Here is a 26,983-nt window from a genome sequence, read left to right on the forward strand (position 1 = left end):
ACATTTGAAATGGAGACCAAGAGGTAAAAGGCTCCACAATCCCCTTTCCAATCCCGTCAGCCATTCAGTCCGACTCCCTCAGAAGTTTTATGTTTTTCCATCTAGAAAGTAAGAGGATTCAACAGAAATGTAATAAAGTGCAACTTCACATGTACAGGCTGTTTTCAGTCTACATGGGAAATAGACTAGGATAGCCTTCTATGTCAGCCATAGTACAGAACTAACCAAGTACACTGAACCCCACAATATAGTGACCCATGATTTCCAGATTCAGTAATGGAGATAACTGGACCATTAGAGAAAGTCTAGAGTGAAAGCTGTAGGACTGTGCTGTTTACTGTCTGAAGTAAACGCAGTTAAAAATAAAACATTCAATTAATCTAGCAACACCACATGACTGTGTAGTAGTCAGAGATGGAAATCTAAATCAATCCCATGCCCCTAGCAAACAGTGACTGAGGAGCTGTGAAGGAAACCCATATCTTTCTGAAGTGATTCCTTAGCTGCTTTAGTCCTCCTTAGATGAGGGGACTGTTAGCCTGATACCTCTCTACTCCCATGTGTGAGCACAATTTTTATTAACTCACCAGTCCTGAAGGTTAGTAATGCACTTCCTTAGACAGAGTCAGGTCAGTTCATAACAATGCTAGTACAGCAAGATTACAAATGGCTGAAATGAAGTAGAAAAAGCTTTTTCTTACCGTACTATGTTGTCAGCATTCATTATGGTTCACCATTCAGATGATGCATGAAAGAGGAGCAGAAAAGAGTTAGTTTCCTTCAAATTACTGATCTTGAGTGGAAGACATAAGTTACGGTGCAGCAATTTCTCTCAATCAAGTATCAGAGGGGTAGCCGTGTTTGCCGCTTTTACAGATCCAGACTAAGTCTTTAAGGTGCCACAGGACTGCATTTGCTTTCTCAATTAAGTTATTATACTAAAACCAAAAATATTTAACACTTGTCTTGATATAATACAAATTTTACCCTCTAAATAGTCTTTTCTCTCATCTAATGTACTAGGGTGAGATCCTGGTCCCACTGTAGCAGTGGGAGTTTTGCCATGGACTTCAGTGGGGCCAGGATTCCACCTCTAGTTTTTTTAAGATCAAGAGGGTGTCAAAAGCCTAACTGAGCTCTAAAAGTAATGTGGCTGGCTGCCTCTTCCATCTAACTGCAAACTAAGAAAAAAATATAATGATGTGTAGGGTTTTATTCCTGGTGAATTCATACAAGCAGTAATTAATGTAAATCACAAAAGAAGTTGCATTTGCTTTTGATAAAGAAATCAAGAATCAAATTTACCCTCTAGTTCATGGAAAGTTGCCAATGAGGATTTCACTGTTACAATGCTTAGGAGACCCAACCTTAAAAACACAGTTATATTGTACATTATCTCTATGTTGACAAACTTCAATGGCTTGACACATAAAACACTTAATTGAAGTCTATTACACTCATATACTACAGTATGATATGGTTGGGTCAATGCTAGCTGCTGGCACATATTTGGGACTGTCTGCTGCTACAAGATACAGGGTGAACATAAAAGGGCAAAACCAAATATGCATTAGAAATTGCCATGCATTGTCTTGAGATGCACAAATTTTACCCTAATCAATCCCACAATTCTGTACTCTTACATTAGAGTCTGTATGGTAAGAAGTTTCTGAAGACATTACTCTTATTAGTTTGAGACACTGTCTAGATGCAATAGCTTACCACAGGTATGTGCATGACCAACGTGTACCCCTGCATATCTAAGTTATCAGCCTCTACTTTCAAATGCATATTCAGTAGAACCAAAGGCATGTTTTCACTATTATTTCTAGTGTTCTTCCATTTTGTAACCATGCTCACTGGGGGATTCAAGATGCTGCAGGTGGACTTCTTTGGGTATGCCCCACAGTAACTTATTATTGGGCTGCTGAGTATACAAGGTTTTTTAAAATATGACATGAGAGAATGCTTCATTAACACCTTAGACTTTTTTTAGTAAGCTCCATTTTAGTACATGGGACACAAGTTTGTTAGCTTCATGACTGTGTAACTTATGTGTTTTCCCCACTGGTCTGCATAATCAATAATCATTGAGTCAGTCTCCACCTGACTCCACCGAAGAGCAGTTACATCAGGATGAATCTAGTCCATTTTTTGATGGTTGCAGCGATGGCAGGAAGTGCCATTTTCATGCAAACAGTTACAATGTATGTTTAGCTATGTTTGTGGAAACACTGCTAGTCAAGCCAGTTAAAAGAACTCTCAGACTTAAGTCCATATTCTAATGGAAGTTTAATGCCAATTAAATTCAGTCTGAAACAGGGTCTAAAATACTGTTGTTATTTTAACAGTAGAACTCACAACCTGTCCAGATGGGGGAAGATTCTTTTCCCCCAACCAAATCCTTTCTGTTCATCTGCCCTTGGGACAGCTACCACTGTGGGAGGAATATGAAAAACCAAGGTTACACAAACTCCTCCTTCAAAAGCAAACACATATTTAGCCCAGTGCTTTGCAGCCAAGAACAGATCAGTTTCACCAACAGATGTTGTAATCTCTCCATTCTTAGATGTAATTAGACTGCAATATATGTTTGCTCCTGAAGTATAATGGCTCTATCCTCAGTTAGCCATCTCCACAAAGGTAAGTGCAACCCTTCAAAAGCAGAGCCCCTCTCCTCCTGAGAGAGAACGATATGGTTAGTCACAACATGCCAGGCTTAGGGCTTGTCTACACTGGCAATATACAGCGCTGCAACTTTCTTGCTCAGGGGTGTGAAAAAAACACCCGCTGAGCGCAGCAAGTTTCAGTGATGTAAAGCGCCAGTGTAGACTGTGCACCAATGCTGGCAGCCGTGCTCCTAGCACTGGTAGCTATGCCCCTTGTGGAGGTGGTTTTTTGTTTTTGTTTTTTAAGAGCACTGGGAGAACTCTCTCCCAGGGCTCTGCTGCGACCATACAAGCCACAGTTAAAGCGCAGCATTGCCAGTGTAGACTAGCCCTTAGAAATCCCTAAAAGGAGCAGCTAGGAATCTAAGGGCTAGTCTACCTGAACAATCAGAGCATGGCAAGCTGGGGTGGGAATCTATCTTGCACCAGTGGTTGGTGAATTAACTGTCCTGCTGATGTGCATCAACAGTTTGTTAAGATGCTCCCAACTAGTCCCATTTCAAAGGGGACTATCTCAAAGCGCTCGATTAACACATTATCAGCAGGACAATTAAATCACGAGCCACTGGTGCAAGGCAGAGTCATACTCCAGCTTGCCATGCTCTAATTGTTCAGGTAGACAAGCCCTACATTAAAATCAACATGGTAGCCAGAGCAATTTAGAGCACTAGCAACGGGTGCATTTTGTAAGACTGGCAAGCAGTCAGGCACATTCTGTACTAGCTTAAGCTTCCTGAAGGTTTCAGGTATATTACAGTGAACTAGTCAAGGTGACAGAGGCATGAAATGACTATAGCAAGCCTCCACATTCACCAGCAACTGTCACAATTGCCTTGGCCAAGCATAGATGGAAAATGTGTCATTTGCTCCCCCCCTCCCCGTCGTGGGTCATCTGTGAGCCATGGTGACCCATGAGACCAAAGTCAGGAAAGAGGGTATTTTAGTGGCCACTTTATCAATCATGAATAATAGTGTATTACAACCAATGGTGCCTCACATTGAGCTGTCCTGAGTTGTAGATGAGACCCAGGTGCAGTTCAGGAAGTGGCTCTCAACTGGCACCCCTCAGAGGGTCAACAGGGATTATGATGATTGGTGTCCACTGTGGGTTTTTTAGACTCTGGGATTTGATTTACATGCATGAAATTCCCTTCATTAGTACCTTACTATTTACACAAAAGGTTCTTGTTATAACCAGATCTCGTCTGGTCTAATGGTGAGTCTGTCCTCTTTCAGCTCTGGCATGAAAGATGGTCACGATAAAGGCTTCAGTGGTAGTATTTGATGGGTGAAACCCACTCAAGACTTATGCTTCATGTAAGTCACAATTCAGTAGAATAATAAGGCTTGAGTGGAACTTAACTGATGCATGAGCATTGTGCTGGCCTTTGACGAAGGAGGGACGTTAACCATGACATTGAAAAAAAATGTAGGGTAAAAAAACTGATGGTCAATTGTGTACATATAGTTGGACATATGGGCATTTAGATCCCTATTTAATAATCATTTCAGAGAAATCAGAACTTAAGGGTTGTTACAGCATCTGTTGAATCAACTGATTACATACTTAGAACACAGTTTAATACGATGATTTGTTATATTACAGTATTTAGAATCAACATCTATCTTGAAACATAGGAGGCTCTAAGTTTGTTTATCAAAAGTGAATTGTGGGTATAAGATTCGAAAAAACCCACTATGAATTTAAACATGTTACACATTAAAAGAGCCTGATTTAAAATGCATTTATGGATGCACTTTGATGACTTGCAGAGTTGTTGTCTCAGTCATAATTCATCTAAATACCCCGTGATATGTTGCTATCCCTGTAAGAGGAGGGTAGATAGGTAACCTTCTCCAGGAAAGCCAATTTGGGAAAGGAAAGGCCTACAATAAGGAGCCTAGGAAGACAACACAATTTGAAGGTATGATTTTTATATTTTTCCTGTGTCATGGCTAAAATGGAGATTTTTGGCTGGTATCCTTTGAGTCTTCACAATTCTTCAACTTCAATCTTTGGAATCAAGATCACAGTTACAGGCTCCCAGTAAGACAAGAAACTGTGTTCATACAAAGTGGAGCTTATAAATACACACTGGACAAAATAATCAACTTAAAAAAAGATTTCTAGTACACTAAAACTGTAAAAATCTAACATGATAATTCAGTAAGAGATAGGATCGAATAAGTATGTACATAGAAAGCAACACCATGAAACCAGAGCCCTTTGAAACATTAAAGAAATTAAGATTTGGAACAATCCTGTTTAGCAAGTTCCTTCCAGACTGGTAAGCCTTTAAAATAACTGAAGGAGAAAAAAAAACAACCAAACAAAAAACCAAAAACAAACAAAAAAACCCCAGCCATCTTTTCTGCAAAAAAATGTTCCCACATCATGGAATGTGGTATGGGTAATGTTCTTAAGGTGGGATGACTGATCACAATATCTGCCTCTTTTGTCCATTAAAAAAGAAATTAGATCAGTGTTTTATTAGATATGTACATGACAGACATTTACATTATATACATGCTCCAGCTCCAAGTTCAGTTATGTTATAACTAGAACAACTGGACACTTACAACTTCACAGGATAGTGTTAAATGAAATATATTGTCCTGAAAACCTTTAGAGTCCTTGATTTATTTCTAGCCATACCTACATGTCTGCTCCGATTTCTCCTACTCGTCTGCTCCAATTTTTCCTACTCTCCTTCATTTTGCTTCGACTCAAATCTTCTCCTTATTGTTGTCTTGGAATCCTTCATGTCTTCACACTTTTCATCTATCCTTTCTGTCTGAACTTGCTTCAGCAGGTGCCAAATCTCCTTTTCTGACAGACTTCTCCCACGAAGCCTAAATTTTGATTACTACAAGATTTCTCCACCAAAGCTTGCACTATCTCCTGCATACTATGCTTGCTTGTGTCTATACTAGACAGAAAGTTCCTTTGAGCAACAATTAAGTTGTCTTTTGTGTTTGCTCAACACCAAGCACCATTAGTGTTGAGAAAATACTATAAGCAGAGCTGGTTCCTGAGTTAAGATTGCCTGACACTTACCATTATACAACTCTGTTTTCACTTACTTATAACTTTGCCAAACAAATAATTTGGGCTGAAATTTCCTCTGGTCTTTGTGTGCCTCAAGTGGACAAAAGATTATTATTTTTTTTAAATATTTTAAGTCAAAATAGTTCAGTATTTCTGAAAATAAGATTAATAGGGAAAATATCCCACTCTTTTGCCAATGTTAAAAAAATTCTTACAACCATTTTGTTGATAAGCTCTAGCACCTCCATGCTTTCTTACAAGAATCTGAAATTTGGAAGGGAGTGGCAGGGTTACCTTGATGTAAGGGATCTATGCCCTATGCTGTCCCCATGAAAATTCACTCAAATTTGGCCAAGTTATGAGCTTCTGGAAAAAAAAAAAAAAAAAAAAAAAAAAAACCACAGTTCACATATGCTCAGTAGAGACTTGTTAGATTCTGGGAGTTAAATGCTCTGAAGACTCCATTTTTACTAGCCAGGCTCCACCCCAGAACTGCAGGGGCTGAGCAGGACCTCCCGGAAATTGCTCCTTACAGCTGCTGTAGGCCCCTGTGGCACTAGACGCAAGAATTGGAGTTCAAGACAACTCCTTCCTGTAAATTCAGCTGGCGACGGGCAATGAAGAGAAGGAAGCCACTCTATTTGAGTACTGAGCGGCTATAAGAGGAACAGGCTGGGCACACAAGAGTCTAACTGTAACATTCCCCTCCAGAACCTGAAACTGAACTTATGAAACCGAAGTGTCTACATTCCTCTGCTGTCAGCAAATAGCTGAGCAATGAAGTGAGCTGTAGCTCACGAAAGCTTATGCTCAAATAAATTTGTTAGTCTCTAAGGTGCCACAAGTACTCCTTTTCTTTTTGCGAATACAGACGAACACAGCTGCTACTCTGAAACCAGGCAAAGTGTGTAATTCACCACTTCTGGTGGTTGGTCCATATACGTGTAGTAGGCTGTTTAGCATCTACCAGTTACTTCTACCACTTGAGCTGATAGAGTATGCAATCAGGGGTGCTGGAACAATTTTTATAGTGGGGGTGCTGTAGGCCACTGAACCACGCTGTAAATCCTGTAATTAATGGAAACCACTTCAAGTCAGGGGGTGCTGCAGCACCCCCTACACCTCTTGTTCCAGCCCCTATGTATGTAATGTGGCTCTAAAGATCCAAACCCTGTTGACAACCCAAGCTGGGGATGAATATGGTTCCAGCTGTTGGAAGGTTTTTTCTTTAAGGATAGGAAATTATACACAAAAACCAATATTATAAAAACATTAATTTTGCAAAGTCAATCACTCAAAATTCAAGAAATGCCTTAAGATTGCCAGTAAAAATTATGTGGCCCCTTTATGCCTATATAATTAGAGCTTGCATCATAAAGTACAAGCATATACCATATTTGCCTTGTAAAACTGACATGACAGTTTACCTGCCCTAGCACAAATGCTACAAACCCCGTCTTATCCACGATGATGACAGTAATAATTAAATTGCCCATCCATTAAAAAAGGTAAGCACAACGTCGCAAGGTTTCTGTGGCCTGTTTTCATAGCACACTTGGTGCTCCTCTGAGCGTTGCACGGCTCAAATTACAACAGATTTACACACGCGAAAAGGGAGCAGGCGCTGCGGTTGCCTCTTGTGAGCGACACGACGCGCACTGTGCTTCGCAAACTTATGTAAACGAGGAGGCCAGTCGCGAACTGCGATTGACCAGTGGACAGCAGCGAATCAGGGCCACAGGCCGACGGTATGGCAGCGACACCCGCCCGGCTACGCTGGTGGCGCGACGCTGGCACGGCGGGAAGGGGTTTCTCGGCGGCTGTGGGAACACCGCCTCCTTGACCCAACCTCGCGACGCCAACGGCAGCCACTGCGCGCGCGCCGCCAGCCCTCCCCTCTCCTGCCCCGCCCACCCGGCTCGCCCCGGGACCGCTCCCTCGCTTCGGCGGCCGCCACCGCGCGGCCGAGCAGCCCCCCCCCTCGCACGGCGGTGCTGTGGCACGAGCCGCTCGTGAGAGCCAGAGTCCGAGCGCGCAGGGACACAGACGGGCCAGTCGAAGGGCCGGTTAAACGGCCCACAACAGCCCCCGCGCGCGGCACGGGGGCGGGGCGCACAGTCGCCGGGCAGAGCCGCGCCCAGCCGGCCCCCGCCGCTCTCACCTCATCAGATAGTCCCTGAAGTCCTTGCTGCGCACATAGTCCGCGGCCTTGCGGGCCAGCACCCCCGCCATGGCGGCAGGGGGTATCGGGCACCGGGCGGGGAAGGAGGCAGGGAGCGCGGCGACTACCCCACTCGCTCCGCGTCCCCAACTCCAATGACACCTGTCCCCGGCACCTGGGTCAAACCGGCTCCGCACGACGCCCCTCGGCTTTCGCTTTACGGCAGCGCCACCGCCTCCGTCGCCATGGCGCTCTGGCCGGTCATTGGCCCCGACCGCCCCGCCCCCTACCCTGCCTCAGAGGAGGGGGAGGCGAGCGGCCGCGTAAAGTAGCGCGGCGGGAGGAGGGAACGTTACGTCGTAAAAGCTCAAAGACAAATGCTGAGAAGCTGGTGTCGCCCGCGGAGACGAAAGCGGCGGGTTTGTGAGTCGCTATTGGCTGCTGGCTTCTCCGGTCTTCTGCCCGCCTCTTGACTTGCTCTGTCAAGGGCACTTGCAGCGGCTGCTGCTGTAAGCGGGGCTGTGGCTGCGCATCCAGCCTGGGAGAGGCAGAGGGGCGATTGACCCCCACAAGGCCTGCCTGCCAGCGTGTTACCTCTTCATCCCTGATCCTGCCTGAAAAGTCATAATCCTTTGCATAGATAACAGAGCCTTTGCTCAGGAATTATCTTGATGGTGGAAAATTCTGGTTGCCTGGTTGCCTTTAGACACACAGCCTGCTAGCCGCGGTTTACAACACAGCAGAGGAAAAGCAGTATTGTGAGCTCTCTTGGTTTTGTCCTAAATTTTGGGATAGTTCGATTTAAAAAACAAAAACGCCCAGCTCCTGCAGAGATGAGAATCTCAGCTTTCACTAAACCATGTAACTTTCTAGCCCTCCTGGTTGTGGAGAGGAGTCAGAAAATGTGAAGCGAGCGTATCCTAATGGTTAAACAACGGGTGCCTCCCCATACTGGGGCTGGAGGTGCACAATCTAAAAGGAAGGACATATACTCGCCCCGTGTTTCCTCTGCCCAGTGACACCCTCTATCCTGCCTGCTCTCCCCATGCCATGTTACCTGTCCTTTCCCTCTGCCTCCCCAAGGGCACATTCAGCAGCTGTTCCTGGCATCAGGACAGGGAGAGGGAATGAACAGAACAGGACAGTTTATCAAGTGATCCATCCCCAGTCATCCTGTCCCAGCTTCTGGCAGTCAGGGGTTTAGGGACACCCAGGGTATGGGATTTATATCCCTGACGATCTTGGCTAATAGCCATTGATAGACCAATCCTGCATGAATTTATCAAATTCTTTTTTGAACTCAGTTATACTTTTGGCCTTCACCACATACTCTGGCAACAAGGTTCACAGGTAGAAAAGAGAACAAAGAAATCAGCTGTTAGTGTTGGGGATTAAAACACAGAGCTTTAGGGTATGTCTATATGGCAAATAAAACCCATGGCAGCAAGTCTCAGAGCTCAGGTCAACTGACTAGGGCTTGCGCTACAGGGCTAAAATTAGCACTATAACATTCCCATTTAGGTTGAAGCCTGGGGTGTGAAACCAGTCAGGGGAATGGGTCTCAGAGCCTGAGTTCCAGCTCCCAGGTTTCCAATATAGGAACATCTATACTTCTATTTTTAGCCTTGTAGTTAGAGCCCAAGTCAGTTGACCTAGGCAATGGGATATTCACCACACAAGCCTTGAGCTGGTTAATGTGGGCCAGAAGGGGTCTATTAACCTCATATAATGCACTTGGGAGCCAGGGCCTGATAAAGCCTAACTGTAGATGAAGCCCAGCTAGGGGAGAAAATGGATTAGGATTATAAAACTAGCCAGTACAGGTAGGGAGAAGTAGCAGAGAAAGGGAACTGGCCAAAAACAAGGCAGAAGTATGGGGGAGAGTGAAGCCCTAGGACCTACTCTGGAATAGGAAAGCTGGCAAGAGGCTCAGAGTAGTGAAGTAGTTGTAGGGACTAGAAAATGCTCTAATGGTAAAGCCAGAGATAGAGAAGTTAAGGTAGGAAGGAGCCCAGGGGAACAGCAGCAGAGACTGAGTAGACCAGGATGCCTAGTCATAAGATTCCTGGTCTAGAACCTGGAATTAAAGGTAGTGTTGGGCTTGGGTTCCCCTATTAGCTACTGGGAAGTGGTATGAGACCTAGAGATAGAATGGAAGGTGACAGCTTGTCTGTGGGACTCTGATGCCCACAGGAGGGGGCTGTATAGTGACCTGGTTGTGGGACTGAGTTAGAGGGGGAGTACGTCTAGTTGTGAAGACAGAGAAGATCTACACTATGAGCAGCCAACAATGGGGTGCTGTATTGGGCAAATGCTTGTTCCCAGATCTAAGTACAAGGAGGCTCCTCTATGGTGAGTGGAGCTCTTTGCATCTGGGGTTTGAGGGTATTTCTATACAGTTTTTTAAAAAAAACCTGCAGTTGGCTTATGCCAGCCAACTTGGGTTCATGGGCCTTGGGCCATGGGGCTGTCACTGCTCTGTAGACTTCTGGCCTTGGGCTGTGCCTGAGCTGTGGGACCCTTCCATCCTGTGGGGTCCTAGAGCCTGGTCTCCAGCTCAAGGCTGGAAGCAATGAAACACCCTTGCAGCCTGAGTCTAAGTTGGTTAGCTATAGGTTTTTCCTTGTCTTTGTAGACCTACCCTGAGACACACTGCCACAGTGTGTGTGGCTCTCCCCTGGTGTATACTTAACTTTTAGAGACTTGGTGAGGGCTGGTGGGAAGGGACTTAGAGACACAAGACACTTGTGTGCAGGGGAGTGGAATAGAGAGGCATGCTTTTGTATCAGAGGAGTCCTATTTAACTGCTGACCAGGCAGCCTCGGGAAGAAGGAAACTGGCTTCAAGAGAGGAAAAAGGCACTATGATTCCAAGAGGAAGCATGTGCAGGAGGGGTGATCCTGGACTCTGTAGAGGACTCTGACCTAAGCTCAAAGAACAGCTTAAGGTGAGGGAATTGAGGCAGGCATAATTATGCTAGCCTCAGTTAGGGTTACCATATTTTCCTGGACATGTCTGGCTTTTTGGTTCTTAAATTGCTGTTCAGGAGGAATTTTAAATATCTAAAAATGGCAAACTCCTAGACATTATTATTTTTTTCCCAAACAAGAGTTCTTCATTCAAGAAAGAGAGTGCCTGCTTTTTCCTCCCAGGGCTTGTGCTGTGAAACAGCTGTTTTGTGGGGCTGGGAGGAGGGGGAACACAGTGTGCTCAGGGGAGGAGGCAGGGCTGGGGTGGGGATTTGGGGAAGGGGTCCAATGGGGCAGGGAGGGGGTGGAGTTGGGGTGGGGATGGGGGAGGTGTGAGTAAATCTCCCCCCCCTCCTCCCCCCCCATGGAGTGTCTTTTTTTTTTTTTTTTTGAATGTTCAAATAAGGTAACCCTAGCCTTAGTGGAGTTAAATTTGGTTATATTGGGGCTGATATTTGACTTAATGATCTGAAGACTTGTGCCAACAAAGCAGTGGGAGTCCCTGTTGACTTTTTAGAGGAAGCCAGAGGTTCCCTTTGATATCAGTTGATTCATATCCAAATAGGTTAACTCTATTACCTTTGGCCTAATTTTTATTAAATCGCTTTTGGCCTAATTTTCCAACAAGGGTAAAAAGATAACAAACCAAATATAGTGGGTAAACAAAGTCTAAGATCACTAGATGATTAACTTGTAGTGAATGTGCCAAAGTCCTCTTTATAGTTACTGGGATCAAAGTGGAAGTGCCAGGTACCTGAATTACAGGCAGGGCTGGTAGATTTTCAGCAAGGTCATTTGGGAATAAACATAGTGTTCCTATTTCAGACTTATAGGAAGTATAACCAAAAAAGTGCCCACCCAATACTCTGGGTGCCCTTGATGACTTTTACAAAAATAGTCACACATTTATGTATTAGAGAGGTTGGAGTTTGACCAGTGATCCAAATTAGGACAAGCTGTGAATTTCAGTCTCTCCAATGGTTCAAATCAAAACCTTGCAGCTGAATACCCCCAGCTGTGTGGGTGTAATTTAGCTCCATGCTCTACAACATCACTCTTCCTTCTTCCCCTGCCCTGAGTTTGAAACATAGCAGTCTAAGGAAGTATGAGTGTCTTGTGCTTAGTAACTAGTTATTTCAAACTCTGATGTTAGGGGCAGTGCCACTGTCTCATTTTTCAAGGATTGACAAGAAATACTTCGGTTTAATTTCTCCAGAAATGTTGAAAATGAGATTGGTACTTAATTATACAAGTGTGTTATACCAATAAGACACAACAGCTGTGCTGACATGATCTAATATCACAGCCATACCCCACTCTTCTTTTAGCCTCACATTTCCATCCTAAGACTGTATGTGTGTTTAAGGCTTATGGACCAATTTTCAAAGGTGCAGAGAGCCCACAAATCTCCTCCAGGTCAATGAGAGTTTCAGATCTTCAGCATCTTTAGAAGTTCAGACATTACTCAATTTTGTAATTACACAAGTGTAACTCAATTGACTTCAGTGGAATTACTCCTGATTGTCACTGGCTCAAGTGAGAAGAGAATGGTGTACCTAATTTGAATAATTTTTTACATTATACTATCCTAATCCCATCAAAATCATTGGGACCTTTACCCCTGAATTTAAATCGGACTGTGTATTTGGCTCTTGACTTCTAAATAAAACACAAAAAGCTTAATCTTTAGCCTGTTTCCCAACCCATCAGATCACTTAGGAAAAAATCCTGCTGCCTCTTGTTTCTCAAATCCTTTACTCAAGAAAGGTACAAGAAGAATTTGGCATGGAAAAAGGCCAGCTGCTAATTAAAACATCATTTTGCCGCCCCCTCCCCCCCCCCCCATTCAAGAAGTCAGTGGAGCTGCCTGGGGGACAAACTTGGTTCACTCTGGTTTTTAAACAGTTTAATTAGACATCTTGTGCAAGAGGTGGGCCTTCCTCATCTGTTTAGACGAGAAACTTTTTAAATTCATGTTTGACTATCAGGTTTAGGCCCTCTAATGCTTCACTAATTATTTTGGTTTTAGTCTCCTGTTTTGTTATGGGAACAGCATTAATACAATCTCGCTAGAATGTCAATACAGCACAAACAATGTAAAAGAGAATGCTAAAAACTGAAACCGTAGACCACTCTGAACAGGAGTTCAGTTTCACCTCTTTTACTGACCAGGCTTCTGGGGAGAGCAAAGGGTCAGTAAGACCAGAGAATGCAGGTACCTTTTTATAATGGTTCAGTCTGGTTTTTCCCATTTTGAGGCTGCATGGGATCTTTCATCTGATACTTTATAGAGATGGGCCATAAAATTTGTCTCTTGCATGTCCAGTGCATTCACCTTCTGCTAACTGATTTTGGGTAATGGCAATTATTTCATTGTTTTAAGAAAAATCAGGGATAAATGCCGCCTGAGCACCACAGCACAATCTGGAAAAACAAAGGCAAATCCTCACTGCACAGCTGCACCCCTCCAATGTTAATCAAGTGACACTATTTAAATGTGTTAATTCAGTGTCACCATTAAATGTTAATCAAGGGCCTGGATGTCTGTTTCTGGATGACATTTGGTTACATAAATGTACATTACTTTCTTTCAGATTTTGCTGGTAGTGACAAAACTCCTATTTTGTTTTTTGTGTGAGCCAAGATTTCACCCTATGGTTAGTTTTTAAGGGAATTAAGTACTAGTGAAAAGTCCCAAATTGAGAGCCGTATGAAGACAAGTCTTTTATTTAAATACCACCATGTGCCCAGAGGCAGTGCAATCTTTTCCATGCAGTCCTACCAACATGCCTTAACCCTATCTAGAGGTAGATTTCTGTATCTATTGAGGCTCTGGGGGGTGGGTGGGTGCAAGCCTGCCCTAAAGGCCCCTCCCCCAGCCTAAGGGGAGGAGTCACTGGACCCAGGCATCAGGAAATTCCAGGGGACAACAAACGAAAAAACAGGGATGGGAGTGAGGGTCACAGCGTCAAAAGCAGTACGTAAGGAAGCATCTCTCTCTTCAAATTCTGTTATTAGATACTGATTGCATTTCAATGGAGTTAAGCACAGTAGCTGAGATTATACTCTTGTCCTCTTAAATTCTGCATGATTGTTAGTTTGAGCATTGGCCTGCTAAACCCAGGGTTGTGAGTTCAATCCTTAAGGGGGTTATTTAGGGATCTGGGGCAGAAATTGGGGATTGGTCCTGCTTTGAGCAGGGGGTTGGACTAGATGACCTCCTGAGGTCCCTTCCAACCCTGAGATTCTATGAATACACATTCATATATTATATATAATGCTAAGATTTTTGTCATGGACAAAAATCACAGACAGGTCATGGGCAATAAAGAAAAATTCACAGAAGCCATGACCTGTCCTGGCTTTCTAGTAAAAATATCTGACAAAATGTGGATCAGCAAATCGCCACATCACCTGCAGCAGGGCAGCTGTGCAGCAGCCAGGGGCTGCAGGGGTTTCCCCCGCCACCCGCGTGGGCCAGGGTACCCTACAGCTCCCAGCCACTACAGGCTGAAGTCATGGAGGTCACTGGAAGTCATGGATTCTGTGACTAAATCATAGCCTTAATTATAAGTGTATGTCAGTGTAAATTAACTTTTTTTTTTTTAAGAATTGGATGGAATGTCAGGACTATTTTTCTATATCCTGTCCCTTTAAGGTTTGGAACGGGATTGAAGAGGTGAAAAGGATAGGCTATGATGAGCAGAATGTGGTCAAAAGAGTTTGTGGCTCTTGGAGGAGTCTCCAACTGTGGAGCTTGTGAAAGGGGTGTGTGTGTGTGTGTGTGTGTGAGATCTTGACAAAAGATCTAATAAAATGCTCTAGTTTAAAGTAGCTGCTTGGTGGTCTGTGCATGTAACATTAGCAACAAAACAATCTGGATCTCTATCTCAAAAGATATGTTCTGTACCCTTGCTCACATACAGTGGGTGTGGTGTGGTTTTTTGTGTCGTCCCCCCCCCCACCCCCCCGGCTGCGTCAAAAGGACCTATTTCAGCTTCATATTCTGCTTTTATTCCGACTCAGGTACAAATACAAGCGAAGCCCATTGTTAGTTTCCTGACAGATTCTTCCTCCTCTTCTTCCCCCCCCACCCCCCAGTGGTGTATAGTATATGAACTCCAATACAAAGCACAGTGCTGCCTCATACACCAGCTCTGTTCAGATTTCAATGGGTGGTACTGTTAAACTTGTCCAGACAGATGACTGAATGAGAGAATAGATTCATCAACCAATTATCAATTTTTTAAAAACTTATCTGCTGCTATCATCACACTAGTGGAGTGGAGGCTGTTGAATTACAGCATATTTCTAGTCTATCAAGATTTCAGTGTAATAACGTTTGAAAGTTCAATGCTGCTTTAGCTATGAAAAGCTAAATTCAGGTACTGTTTATAGGAGCAGGATGACTTGAGGGAGAGCTATTTTGATATTCCTGCCTGTAAGGTGTGCAGCCGGATACTCAACAGGTTTCAATTGCTGTAGCTCCATTGACTATCCATGGAGATACACTAATTTACATCAGCTGATGACCTGCCTCACTGTCTGTCCAGCTCAGGTTATTGCAGCTTTTAAATTCTTTTAAATACAGCCATCCATCCTTTACGCAAGACCTTTTATTTTCCCACAGATTCTCCAATTTGAGAATCTAATGTATGGACTAGATGAATGAAGTGAATAACCACTCAGTATGGAGCTCATTAAGGTGGAAAATGGAGGACTGGAAGACCTGATTTTAAAAAAACAAAACAAACATGCAACTACTTCCAGTGCATTTAACACTCTAAACAATAAGATTCTCAATAAAATGAAAGGACATTTCCTACAGTGAGTAAAGAGTCAAGATTTATGACCTTAGCTGCTTTTATCAATAGTTGTAGGACCTTAAGCACAGGATGAATGAATTGGGCAGATTGTTCTTGTCAGAATAATGTGGAGCATTGCCACAGACTCTGATTCACCAGCCTGTTTCTAACTCTTTCCTAAATGGAAGTGAGCTCTGTCCAGCTGGGGTAGAGGAATCTATGTGCTTAAAAAACAGAACAACATGAAATCTGAGTATCTTCCAACTTGTATCCAGCAAGTAGGAGTGTAGCAATCAGTGGTACAAAATAATCCGTTGCTAACCTGAACCCCTTGAGAGAGACATAGAAGTCTTGCCTCTTTAATTCTTCCCCACAGCTTTTAAAGGCAGGTCCTTTGTTTTCCAAGATGCTGAGAGAGAGTGGCTGTTACTGATTGGTAGTGCCTAGAAACTATCAAGGCACTATACAGATATATAATAAAGATGAGTCCCTGCCCAGGACACATCACAGTCTACTTGACAGATGAGATCTGCCAAGTGGACAAAAGAGGAATACTGGGTAGGGCTGGATGAAGTAACGAAGAGATGAAGTGTGTAGTGGAAAGCAGGATTACAGGGTCCCATTTTGAAACACTCTGCTCTGCTTGAAAGAAAGGGAGAGTGGTTACTTTATGTAAGGGGACTGTTGCCCCCTTACTAACATTCAGTGGGGGTGTTTTAGTTGCTAGCTCCCAGTACTAAAAGGGGAAGGGTCGATGGGGAATCAGGACCCTGACACTGCCAGTCCCCAGGAACAATGGGGAGAGGCCAATGCTCCAGGTCAGCCTGAATGACAGGGCAGGTTAATCAGGGAGTCAGGAGCCCGGGGAGGTCCTGTCCTCTGTGTGAACTGGAATTGCCTGGGCCAGACAGAGTGGGGCCAAGCTAACGAGAAAGCAGGGGTGCAAGCTGAGCTGGGGAGCAGAGCTGTGCCAGATCCAGAGAGAGCAGACCCTGTCCTGGGAGCAGAGCTGCACCCCAAAGCCAGAGGCACAGCCCAGAAAGGGCAGACCCTGTCCTGGGAGGAAAGTTGTAGCAACCAGAGCCAGAGAAGCAGCCTAGGGAGCTGGAGGCAGAGCAGCAGCTGTGCTGAGGCAGAGTGGGGCTGGAGCTAAGACAGAGTAGAGCTGGGTCTGGGTTTGGAGCAGTCCAGAGCCGGGTGTCATGAGCAGCTGGGCAGACTGAGGGGGGGGGATCCTGGGCAGTGGGCCCAGCACAGGGAGACGCCTCAGCCAGGAGGCTCTGCAGGCCAGACTCTTCTCCCATGCAGAGTATTAAGATGTGCCTCCTCTTCAGTCTGTGGGGTACGTATGACTCAAAGTGGTCAGCTGAATGAAACAGATATAGTTCTGTTGCCCCAAAACTCCCAACGCTTTGTGGCTTACATTTTTTTGTACAGAAAATGTTTGTTGCTTTCTATTTATTTTGGTCCACTACCACTTTTAGCAAAGTAAGTGCCTGATTGATTGAGTTGCCCATATGACCAGGAGGGGGCTCACTATCCAGTCTCTGCCCTTGTATATCTTGTACTATAAAATGTTGTTTCATTACATAATCTCACACAAAGCATGGAGTAGGTTCTGCCTTTCCTTCCTCCAGCCTGCATTCCCAGCATGACTTGTTCCATTGTTGCTTGTTTTATTCATCTACCCTCAGGCCTGGAGCTATGAAGAGGGCTGTGGGTTGCATTGGTAGTTCAGCCTAAGTCAGGGAGAAAGCCATCTTCTCTTCCCACTGCCCTCTCCATGCTGCTAAGGGGGGGGCTGATCTGGTGCATGAGCCCAGTGTGAGGGAAGTAGAATTGTTCTGGGGACAGATGGGGAGCTAAGGAGGTTGAAGGGAATCTGTTTCTTTGGGGAGGGGGTGAGGGAGAGAAAGGACGCAGATGGAGAGGAAGCCAGCACAGCAGTTGGTGGAGAGGGTGTGGGAAGAAGAGGCATGAAGATAAGTATATTCAGTGCATAATACTAAGGATGAGTGTATTTGAAATCAAAGGATTAAGCTCCCCCTGGACCAGAATTGTATTTACTTAGCGTTGGAGACCCCAATCTGCTCCTGCATAGAGAGTGGGCCTGATTCTCTACTCTGTTACACCAGTGCAATTCCTTCAAAACCAATGGAAGTACTGGTCTAAGATTGGTGTAATTGAGGAGAGAGTCAGGTTCACTAATTCCAGAAAAGCAGAACTGAATCTGGGGTACAGGCCTGGGAGAGATTGATTTTTGTTTTGTGGTCACTAATAAGGCTAATGAGCTGAGAACTGATGTTAAGCAGGCTGCATGCCAGTTACCAAGGAAACTCGCAGCATCCATACATGGAAGATTTGAGGGGACGCTCATTTAAAGGTACAACTCTGTGGAAGCTTTGCTTTTAACAGACACAAAGTCCCAGGCTTGTCTGGTGTGAGGATGACAGGCTGAGTGATTAAAGGCTCAGTTGTCCCCTCCCAAGTAGCGAACAGCAGGTCAAATTGCAGGTTTGAGGACTGAGGCTACAAATTTCAGGGTAACAGCCATGTTAGTCTGTATTCGCAAAAAGAAAAGGAGTACTTGTGGCACCTTAGAGAATAACCAATTTATTTGAGCATAAGCTTTCGTGAGCTACAGCTCACTTCATCGGATGAGTGAGCTGTAGCTCACGAAAGCTTATGCTTAAATAAATTGGTTAGTCTCTAAGGTGCCACAAGTACTCCTTTTCTTTTTGAGGCTACAAAGTGATACAATCTCCAGCTATTGTTTGAGAAGAGTATTGTATGGTTTTATCAGGACCCAATGTACACATCCAAACGTGACCAAGTGCTTAGTTACTGACATGGAATCAGATATGCAAAACCAAAATAGGGTCTCTTTAAATTTCTTTCTTTATAAAGAAAGAATGGGCATGACCAGCCAAAATTGCAGTGTACAGATGAAGGTCAGTACTGAGGTTTCTCCTCAGGAGCCTGTCACAGTAAACCCTTGCCCTGTCACAATACAACTGAACATTTTCTCCTGCCAGTGTCCCCTGGCATGCAGCCAGCCCTTCAGCACAATCACAGCTGCTTTGAAGTGTAGTTCAGACAGTTTCACAATATTATCAGCTCAGTAGGGTTACTTGGCAGCCGCTGAGGCCAGCAGTGGTGGCAGCAGCACTCACAGCACCGCTGGTACAGTGCACAGAAAGAAGGGAGCAGGAAGCTTATCTGCAAACAGTTGTATGTAACGCTGCAGGAAATTCAAAGATTATCATAGTGCTATAAAAATATTACACTTCATAAAACCATGTATATAAAAATATTCAGACTCTAGTAAGCATAATAAATCTGTACTGGTTGCTCATTTCAAACAGGAAACACAAAAAGCATTTGGAAACATGGGTATGGGGCCTTCAGATAAAGTGCTAGACTAATTTATCAAGTACTAACAAAGAGAAGCCTTCACCCATGCTATTTCCTAAGGGCCAGATTCTGCCATTGTGATGCAGAGTGAGTTGTCCCATTGATTGCATAAGAGCTGCTTGCAGAGTAAGGTACTGTGAGTACTAAGGGTGGCAGGATTTGGCCCTGAGTTATAATCAAAAGCTAGCCTTTAGCAACTGATTTTATTTTCCATTTCACACCTTTTTACAATACTTTTTTTCTCTGGTTTCAAAATTCATCCTTACAAAAGGGACATGTAGTACCCTCTTTTGCCTTTCCAGCGTTCTATGACATTACAGAAAAAATGGACATCACGTGTATTTAGAACACATAATGGGGCACAAATTGAACCTCTAACAATGCATTTTATGGACTAATAAGATATAACTAGATACAAATAATTGGTGGTGTAATTGAAAACAGAACACTGAAGATGTTTAGAAGATGAAATATTTACATGTGCCTGCCTGTTTTTACACAGAAAATTGGCTAGTTTAGCTACTTGATTTGCATGAGTTGTCATTTGCACATAATGTAGCTTTTGTGTTCACAAAACTTAACACAATTTCACAACCTGGCTGAAAATTTGGCTCCGCTATTACTGACTTTACTATATAATATTCTTAATGTTGACGTACCAAAAAACCCCTAATTTAAAGTTGTTAAAAATCTTACTTAAGAACACAACAAAAGCCTTAGCACTAATTTTACTTGATTTTTTTTTTTGCACATTAACAACGCATTTTCACAATTCTTGTAGAGCTGATAAGATGATTTCCTGTTACATGTGTACTATAATGCTTGTAGACATACTGGGGAATGTTCTGGAAGGATTAGACTGTTAAAGATCAACTCAGAAGAAAAAATATTGGGTGTGTGCATTTGTTGTCTTCAAAAGTTCAGGTCACCTTTCTAAAACAAAAATTTTTTAGGATTGCTTTTTTACAGAACAAATGTCAAAAGTTGTCTTCTCAGCTGCACTGGTTGACTCTCTTTTACGACCTGAACATGTGACTGGGAAGCTCTGTCCTTGGTTAAAAAAGGAGTGGGATGTAAACTTTTAACAAGAGAACTTTTCTTCCAACCGTTTAAGTTAGAGGCCTTAAAACAAAGTTCCAAACAATCTGAATAAAAATCACTTCTCGAAAAAAGGTTTCACTTCCATGGTTTCTCTGTCTTAATCCTACCGGAACTCCAAAGTCTTTCACAAAATCAGTGTAAATAAGACCTGAATTTCTCCCATAAAACGGTCTGATTTAAAAAACAAACCATTGTTCATGCCCCCTCTACACCTTATGTGGAGGCAAAATGTGCAGAACCCCACTTGTTTTTTCTTGGCTTGTTACCCTGTAACTGCACCTCCTTGCTATTGTGAGTTGTAAGAGCTTCAGGGTCACATTTTCAAAGAGGCCTCAACCTGTCCTCCATTTCTGTGCACATAGCCTTGCATGTACAATTGCTTCTGCACAAAAAATATAGACTTTATGGCGCTGTATCTGAGCTTTGCCTTGCTCAGAAAGGGAAAAGGGGAGTATAGGAGCCCTCTATGCCCCTTTGTGGCACCTGGAATTGGTTGCTGGGTTTAGCTAGGGTCTGATCTAGTCCATGGAATACCTTAAGACATAGGAATTATGACACTGGATCAGACTGTTGGGGACACTGGGCACGGCCACTAGGTAACTCGAGGGGATGGAAGACCACGAGTGTCGATGAAGCCCTCTCGCACTAGGCCCAAGTGACCTTGGCCCCCCCGCCTGGAGGCACTCGCAGCAGTTATGCTGAGGATCTGCAACAATATGTTACAAAGTCAGACTGTCTGAAACTAAACAAGGCCAGACAGGGCAGATATGGTAAAACACTGCCGAACAAAGCAGCTTTATATAAATGGTTTAACAGATGGTACAAAGCAAAAGGGAACTAGCTGGTATCTGGATTGGCTGGCTATATGGATACTTAGGGCAGCTTGCTATTGGATAAGTATGCTGAAGAAAGGATGTATAAAAGTCTGTGTAACTTCCTGCTCTGTGTACAGGATTTGAGGTGAATATCTCTCTGTACCATATTGAAGCTTCAAATAAGCTTTTCTGCTTCTCTACCCCATTGTGATTATTGGGTGACGCATACCGGGCAACGAACCTTGCTGTTGCTTGCCTCGGACACTCTGTGCCGGCAACAAGACCCCAAGCTCCCTCTAGTCCAGTATCCTGTCTCTGAGAGTGGCCAGTACGAAATCTTTCATAAGAAGGTGTAAGAATCCTGCAGTAGACAGATGGGGGATGATCTGCTCTGATCTTTGAGATTGGCTTAAGCTCCAAAGCACAAGGTTTAATATCCCTTCAAAAATCAGTCAACAGTTGCTCAGACATAAGCTCAGCTGTCCACAGTCTCAAGAAACCATTACAACAGCTAGAAATAGCTAGAGCACTGTGGACCTCTGCTGGGGGGTGTCTGAAAGTGGTTGCCATAGAGCCACTTTGCCAGCTGCATACCACCTTGGGGTTGCTATTACACAAGCTGGTTAAGAGGCTTTCTGGAGCAGCAGGGCTCTATAGTAGGACCTCTATTTTAAAAAAAATCGTAAGTTCATAAAATTGAACATCTCAAAATTAGAGCAGGTGCTGTGCAGTAGAGTGCAGTGCATGGCTTTCTTCTTGTCCTTCAAATCACCGCAAGGCGATTTCCAATGCATTGGAACATGAAGCAATGTTGACTTGTCCTTCATCATCACTTCCTTTGTGATGTGACCTTTTTTCCCCCCATGAGGAAAAATGGTTTGTACAACTGGTCATTCATAAGGTTGGTGTTTGTAAAATCAAGGTTCTGCTGTGTTTGCAAATGAGTTGCGTGCATGCACTCGTTCTCCTTAGTGCTCAAAAAAATATTTATGCAGGTGACTGTGTGGGCAAGTTGCATGTAAACAAAGAGGCTAGGTTTTGTAAATTTGGCCCCTTATGTTAACTTAACTTACTTTTAAAAATGTATTTGTAACCAGTTGAAAAGCAGTAGTTTTTTAGATTGGGCCCAAACTTGCAAGGTGTTGAGAGACTCCAGGGAAGTGCTGAGGTGAATGACAGCTGAAGTTGCTCAGCACTGTAACAGACTGGGCCTGTAATAGATACATTGTACTGTGCATAAGTATACATTGCCCTGTGATTTCTTTATACACTTGTATGGCTCAGGCATTTAAGAATGGCTATACTGGGTTAGACCAAAAGTCCATCTAGCCCAGTATCCTGTCTTCCTAGAGCAGCCAATGCCAGGTGCTCCAGAGGGAATGAACAGAACAGGTAATCATCAAGTGATCCATCCCCTGTCACCCATTCACAGCTTTTGGCAAACAGAGGCTAGGGACACCATCCCTGCTTATCCTGGCTAATAGCCATTGATGGACCTATCCTCCATGAATTTATCTAGTTCTTTTTTTGAACCCTGTTATGGTCTGGCCTTCACAGCATCCTCTGGCAGGGAGTTCCACAGGTTGGCTGAGCTTTGTGTGGAAAAAATGTTTGTTTGTTTGGTTTTGTTTTTAAACCTGATGCCTATTAATTTCATTTGCTGGCCCCTGGTTCTTGTGTTATGAAAAGGAGTAAATAACAATTCCTTATTTACTTTCTCCACACCAGTCATGATTTTATAGACCTCAATCATGTTCCCCCTTAGTAATCTCTTTTCCAATCTCTCCTCATACGGCAGCCATTCCATACCCCTAATAATTTTTGTTGCCCTTTTCTGAACCTTTTCCAAGTCAATGCATCTTTTTTGAGATAGGGTGACCACATCTTCACACAGTATTCAAGATGTGGTCATACCATGGATTTTTATAGAGGCAATATGATATTTTTGATCTTATTATCTATCCCTTTCTTAATGATTCCCAACATTCTGTTAGCTTTTTTTGATTGCTGCTGCACACTGCGTGGATGTTTTCAGAGAATTATCCACAATGGCTCCAAGATCTTTCTTGAGTGGTAACAGCTAATTTAGGCCATCATTTTATATGTATAGTTGGGATTATGTTTTCCAATGTGCACTACTGTGCATTTATCAACACTGAATTTCATCTGCCATTTTGTTGCCTAGTCACCCAATTTTGAGAGATCCTTTTGTAGCTCTTCCCAGTCTGTCTGGGACTTAACTATCTTGAGTAGTTTTGCCACCTCACTGTTTACAGCCTTTTCCAGATCATTTATGACTATGTTAAATAGGACTGGGCTCAATACAGACCCTTGGGGGACACCACTGTTTACCTCACTCCATTTCTGAAAACTCTTTTCTTAAATATGCAAAGGCACTAGGCCACTGTGCAGACGAACAGCCCGTAGTATAGTATAGATTCCAAGGCCAGAAGGGACCATTGTGATCAAGTATCCTGTAAATTTGAATGATTTTAGATTTATAGGAGTGCAAAAGACATCTAAACCCACGAAAATAATGGGTTTTTTACATGCCCATTAATAAACCTCCATTAGGGTTTTTAAAAAAAAAATTAAGCTAAGCCATCCTATGCTAAATTTCCTCCTAGAAAGAGCAAGTGCTTACTGCCAAGCTATACAACTCTGTAGTTAGGAGTTTGTAAGGAAAACACTGGCAAAAAAGTAGCTCTATTAGTGATAGTGGGAACTGCCACTTTATCTGAGACTACTTTAAAGGCTCATTATATTGATGAGAAAGCTCCTCTACTATCACTTCAAACACTGACTGCATTAGCCTGGAGAAAATGGGATTTATGTATTTTTGGATACGCTGACCCTAATAGGCAAACATCATTTTGCTTTATAAACTTAGAAATTGTGTTTAATAATTAGTGCAAGCTAACATTTATTCTTTCATTCTTTGCACATGTAGCCTGGGGTAATTTGTGGGTTAGAGGACTATTCTCATGTATTTTGAGATCAGAATCACACCCCTAAGTAGTACCCAAAGCAGGGCTCATATAAAGCAGTCGGGAAGGCCCACTGCAGTGTTACGATTTAAAAAACCAAATGTCAAAAGGGGATGGGATTTTAAAAACGGCTGTTTCAATTTAGTCTGAATAGAGAGGAAAATTACCCCACTGCATGATCAACAGGAAATATTAGGGGAGACAAACTGTATACAATATACTCAGTCTCTTCATACACAATACATTTGCACATGTAGGGCTGCCTTCTTGAGTCTACTCGAGCAGGTGGAGACCCAGCAGATCAGTCCCCTCATATTTCCCACATGTATGCAAAATCCCTGGGTGGTGTACAGCTGCTATAGTGACTCTGCACCCCCCCCCCCCCATATGCCTATTCTAGGAGGCATTCCCAGAGAAAAGGGCGTGTGGCCAGGGCATCCTTATGGCCTAGTGATCCCCAGCTGCTGGACTAGCCTCTTGAGGCTAACAGCTGGGTGGTTGGGGCTACTCTGACTTCTAATAAGGGGACCATAAAGGTGGCATAAAACCTATATGCCCAGTCCTGTCCCAAGCAGAGCTTGGCCAGACCAGAGAATCAGGACACAAATTTGAGCCAATTCATTCACCTTGTGATGTTTCACAGCATTGTTTTATTCTTAAAAAAAAAAAATACAGTTTAAAGGAGAGCTGCTTTGATGCAGTCCCGTGTGCACAGCACATAAAACAGAACATTAAATATTGGTTTAAATTATTAAGATTAATTATAAATTTTAAAATTGACTAATACAAACAATTCAGAGCAACACTGGAAAATGTAATCCTAGAAAGTGCATTGCTGTAGTTAATGCAACTCCTTGTTCCCCTGGACATACTGCTGCGAAGAGTCTGAATCTGCTGATTCCAGTTGGGTATCGAGATGCACAGCATAATAAACACCACTTCTAGGATACAAAGCTCCATGTTCACATTTTTTTCTTTTAACCTTTTGCAACAGAAAATAAAAGCCAACATAGTATATTGTCTGCTTCTGCAAAGCCTGTGAGGTGATGAAATTCACTTGAAAAACAAATTAAGAAAAGCACTATAAATAACAACCCTGGCCAACTTGTGACCATCAAGAGCCAACATGGATAAGAAAGGGAATAAAAAAAGTCTTAAGTCCAGCATTACAAACCTTGCCCATTTTCTTTTGAAATCAGTAAAACAAATCATCTTTTGCTATCCTAAGACTTTTCTGGTGAAGTTCTTTTCCCACACCTGGAAAACCCAGATAGCAGAGTATGGTTGATTTTTATTTCAATAGCACGGTATCCTTTATTATTATTAATAACATTATTATTTAAATACCTTATAAGACTCAGGTGGCTCCTTTAGGGGAAAGTACTGTGAGCCCAGGCATAATAGAAGGTTTGGCCCTTTAAAAGCAGAGAACCTGGAGAGTACATTTCCCAGGGAGGAACTGTTGAGTGTCACGCGTCTATGGGAGTGTGTGTCAGGTGACAAGCCAAGACTATATAAGGAAGGCAGTGGAGGGGGCAGGAAGTTGATGGAGATAGGGTTGATCTCTCCAGAGTAGCAGGCCTGTGCAAACAAACTGAGGAGGGTTGGTGGAATAGACCCAGGAAAAGGCCTGGGGGAACAAGAATGACAGTCCATTTAGCCCCTCCTGGGCTCAACAATCCACTAGTCTGGTTGGCACAGTTATAAAAAGGGGAACTTCCTGCCACCCTTCCTGGAAGATCAAGTCTGGCCACCCTAACTGTGAGTTTCAACTGACTTTAACACCCCCCTCCACGATCTTGTCCAAGTGACTTCCTTCTGTCAATAACCCTCCTTGGAGTCTTTCTGTGTGCTGTCTGTAGGTCTGTCCCAGGTCTTTTCCTGGATCTGTTCCACCAGCCATCCTCAGCTTGTTTTGTCAAGCCAGCTACTATGGAGAAGTCAAACCCAGGGAATACCTCCTCTCTGAGCCACAGGCTCCTACTCATATAGTCTTGGCCAGACATCTGACCTCCTCATTCACATAAGACCTAACAATCCCTTTTGGAGACTGCAGTTCCCAGAGTTCTCTGTCAAACCTCGATATATTAGGGCTTGTGACATCTGCTCTTAAAGGGGCTGTCACTGTTCCATACCTTATTCAACATCAGATGAGAGTGGGAGAGTTCACAAGATTTCTCAGAATCAGAAGAAGTGTTCATCAGCGACAGCTCTTTCTTCTTCACTTTGTACAGCATTTTTTCTAAGTCTGGTATTTGGCACCATGTCTCCCCAACCTTCAATTCCTTTGAGACGGGCTTCAGTGCAGTTGATAATCAGTAGATGTATACTGCTGACTGGTTGAGCCAATTCACCATGATGCAGATGCTGGCATAGTTGAAAACTTTTAAACCAAACTGCTTGCTTTCACTGTGAAAAGTGCTTTAAAAAAGTCATCTCGGCACATCTTAAGGATTCGAAAATAGTAGTTGGGGTTGGGAGGGAATCTATTTTATTTGGCTTTAAATCAATAAGGAAGTAGGGCAATTGGCACATCTTGGAGAAGTTGCTGATTCAGGATTCTGGCCTGAATGTAAAATATTAAACAGTAAAGGATAACTTTGCCTTTATGCTGGACTTCTGCTGATTCTGGTGACTTCATGTGCAAGTTGTCCAAAGTTCTGTTAACTGAGTAGTAAGGATGAACCTCTTGAATAACAAACTGTGGGTTTCAGTGAGGCATTTTTGGGGTCTGCTATAACCTTGTTGAGGTAAGTCTTTTCATGCCCCTCCTCTGAGCCAGATTGGAGGACAATACAGGCTCCAGTCTTGGTGCCTGAGGTGTTCTGTTTAAAGCAAAGTATGTGGCTGCCATTGCACCCTGTAAAATAAGAGAAATTCTTGGCTTAAAATAAGTTCTTTCATTACTCCCCTCCCTTTCCTAGTTCCTACCACCAAGCGAAAGGAGAGACTCCAGTAGCTGTTAGTAGTATAGGTCCTGGCAGAGTGGTTCCAATTCCACCCCACAAGGGGT

General features: G+C 43.4%; 2 protein-coding genes and 2 long non-coding RNA genes across 9 annotated transcripts in view; 1 reads left to right on the forward strand and 3 right to left on the reverse strand.

Moving 5' to 3' along the window:
• Nucleotides 1–8,246, reverse strand: part of MPC1 (mitochondrial pyruvate carrier 1) — a 40,261-nt gene extending 32,015 nt beyond the window's left edge. For 2 of the 3 annotated variants that reach the window (XM_043543198.1, XM_037895139.2), the window contains exon 1: nucleotides 7,880–8,246. In XM_043543198.1, the coding sequence (XP_043399133.1) occupies nucleotides 7,880–7,950 (71 nt within the window). In that variant the 5' untranslated portion in view covers nucleotides 7,951–8,246. Of the gene's footprint in view, nucleotides 1–701; nucleotides 706–7,879 lie in introns of all 3 variants that reach the window. The other variant, XM_027833207.3, reaches the window with a different exon arrangement.
• LOC122465101 lies at nucleotides 712–7,618 on the reverse strand. The gene is made up of 3 exons (XR_006289667.1): nucleotides 7,325–7,618; nucleotides 6,013–6,084; nucleotides 712–2,437 (listed from the first exon to the last, which is right to left on the reverse strand). It is a non-coding gene; the product is annotated as an uncharacterized LOC122465101 (long non-coding RNA).
• A 474-nt stretch (nucleotides 8,247–8,720) lies between the features above and the next one.
• LOC122465100 lies at nucleotides 8,721–16,386 on the forward strand. The gene is made up of 3 exons (XR_006289666.1): nucleotides 8,721–10,231; nucleotides 10,515–10,826; nucleotides 15,479–16,386. It is a non-coding gene; the product is annotated as an uncharacterized LOC122465100 (long non-coding RNA).
• An 8,214-nt stretch (nucleotides 16,387–24,600) lies between these two features.
• The window catches only part of RPS6KA2 (ribosomal protein S6 kinase A2), a 468,026-nt gene continuing 465,643 nt past the window's right edge, over nucleotides 24,601–26,983 (reverse strand). For 3 of the 4 annotated variants that reach the window (XM_043543199.1, XM_007071080.4, XM_043543200.1), the window contains one exon: nucleotides 24,601–26,830. In XM_043543199.1, the coding sequence (XP_043399134.1) occupies nucleotides 26,705–26,830 (126 nt within the window). In that variant the 3' untranslated portion in view covers nucleotides 24,601–26,704. The remainder of the gene's footprint in view (nucleotides 26,831–26,983) is intronic. The other variant, XR_006289668.1, reaches the window with a different exon arrangement.

The sequence above is a fragment of the Chelonia mydas genome, chromosome 3, assembly GCF_015237465.2.
Source record: "Chelonia mydas isolate rCheMyd1 chromosome 3, rCheMyd1.pri.v2, whole genome shotgun sequence".
Lineage (NCBI taxonomy): Eukaryota > Metazoa > Chordata > Testudines > Cheloniidae > Chelonia > Chelonia mydas.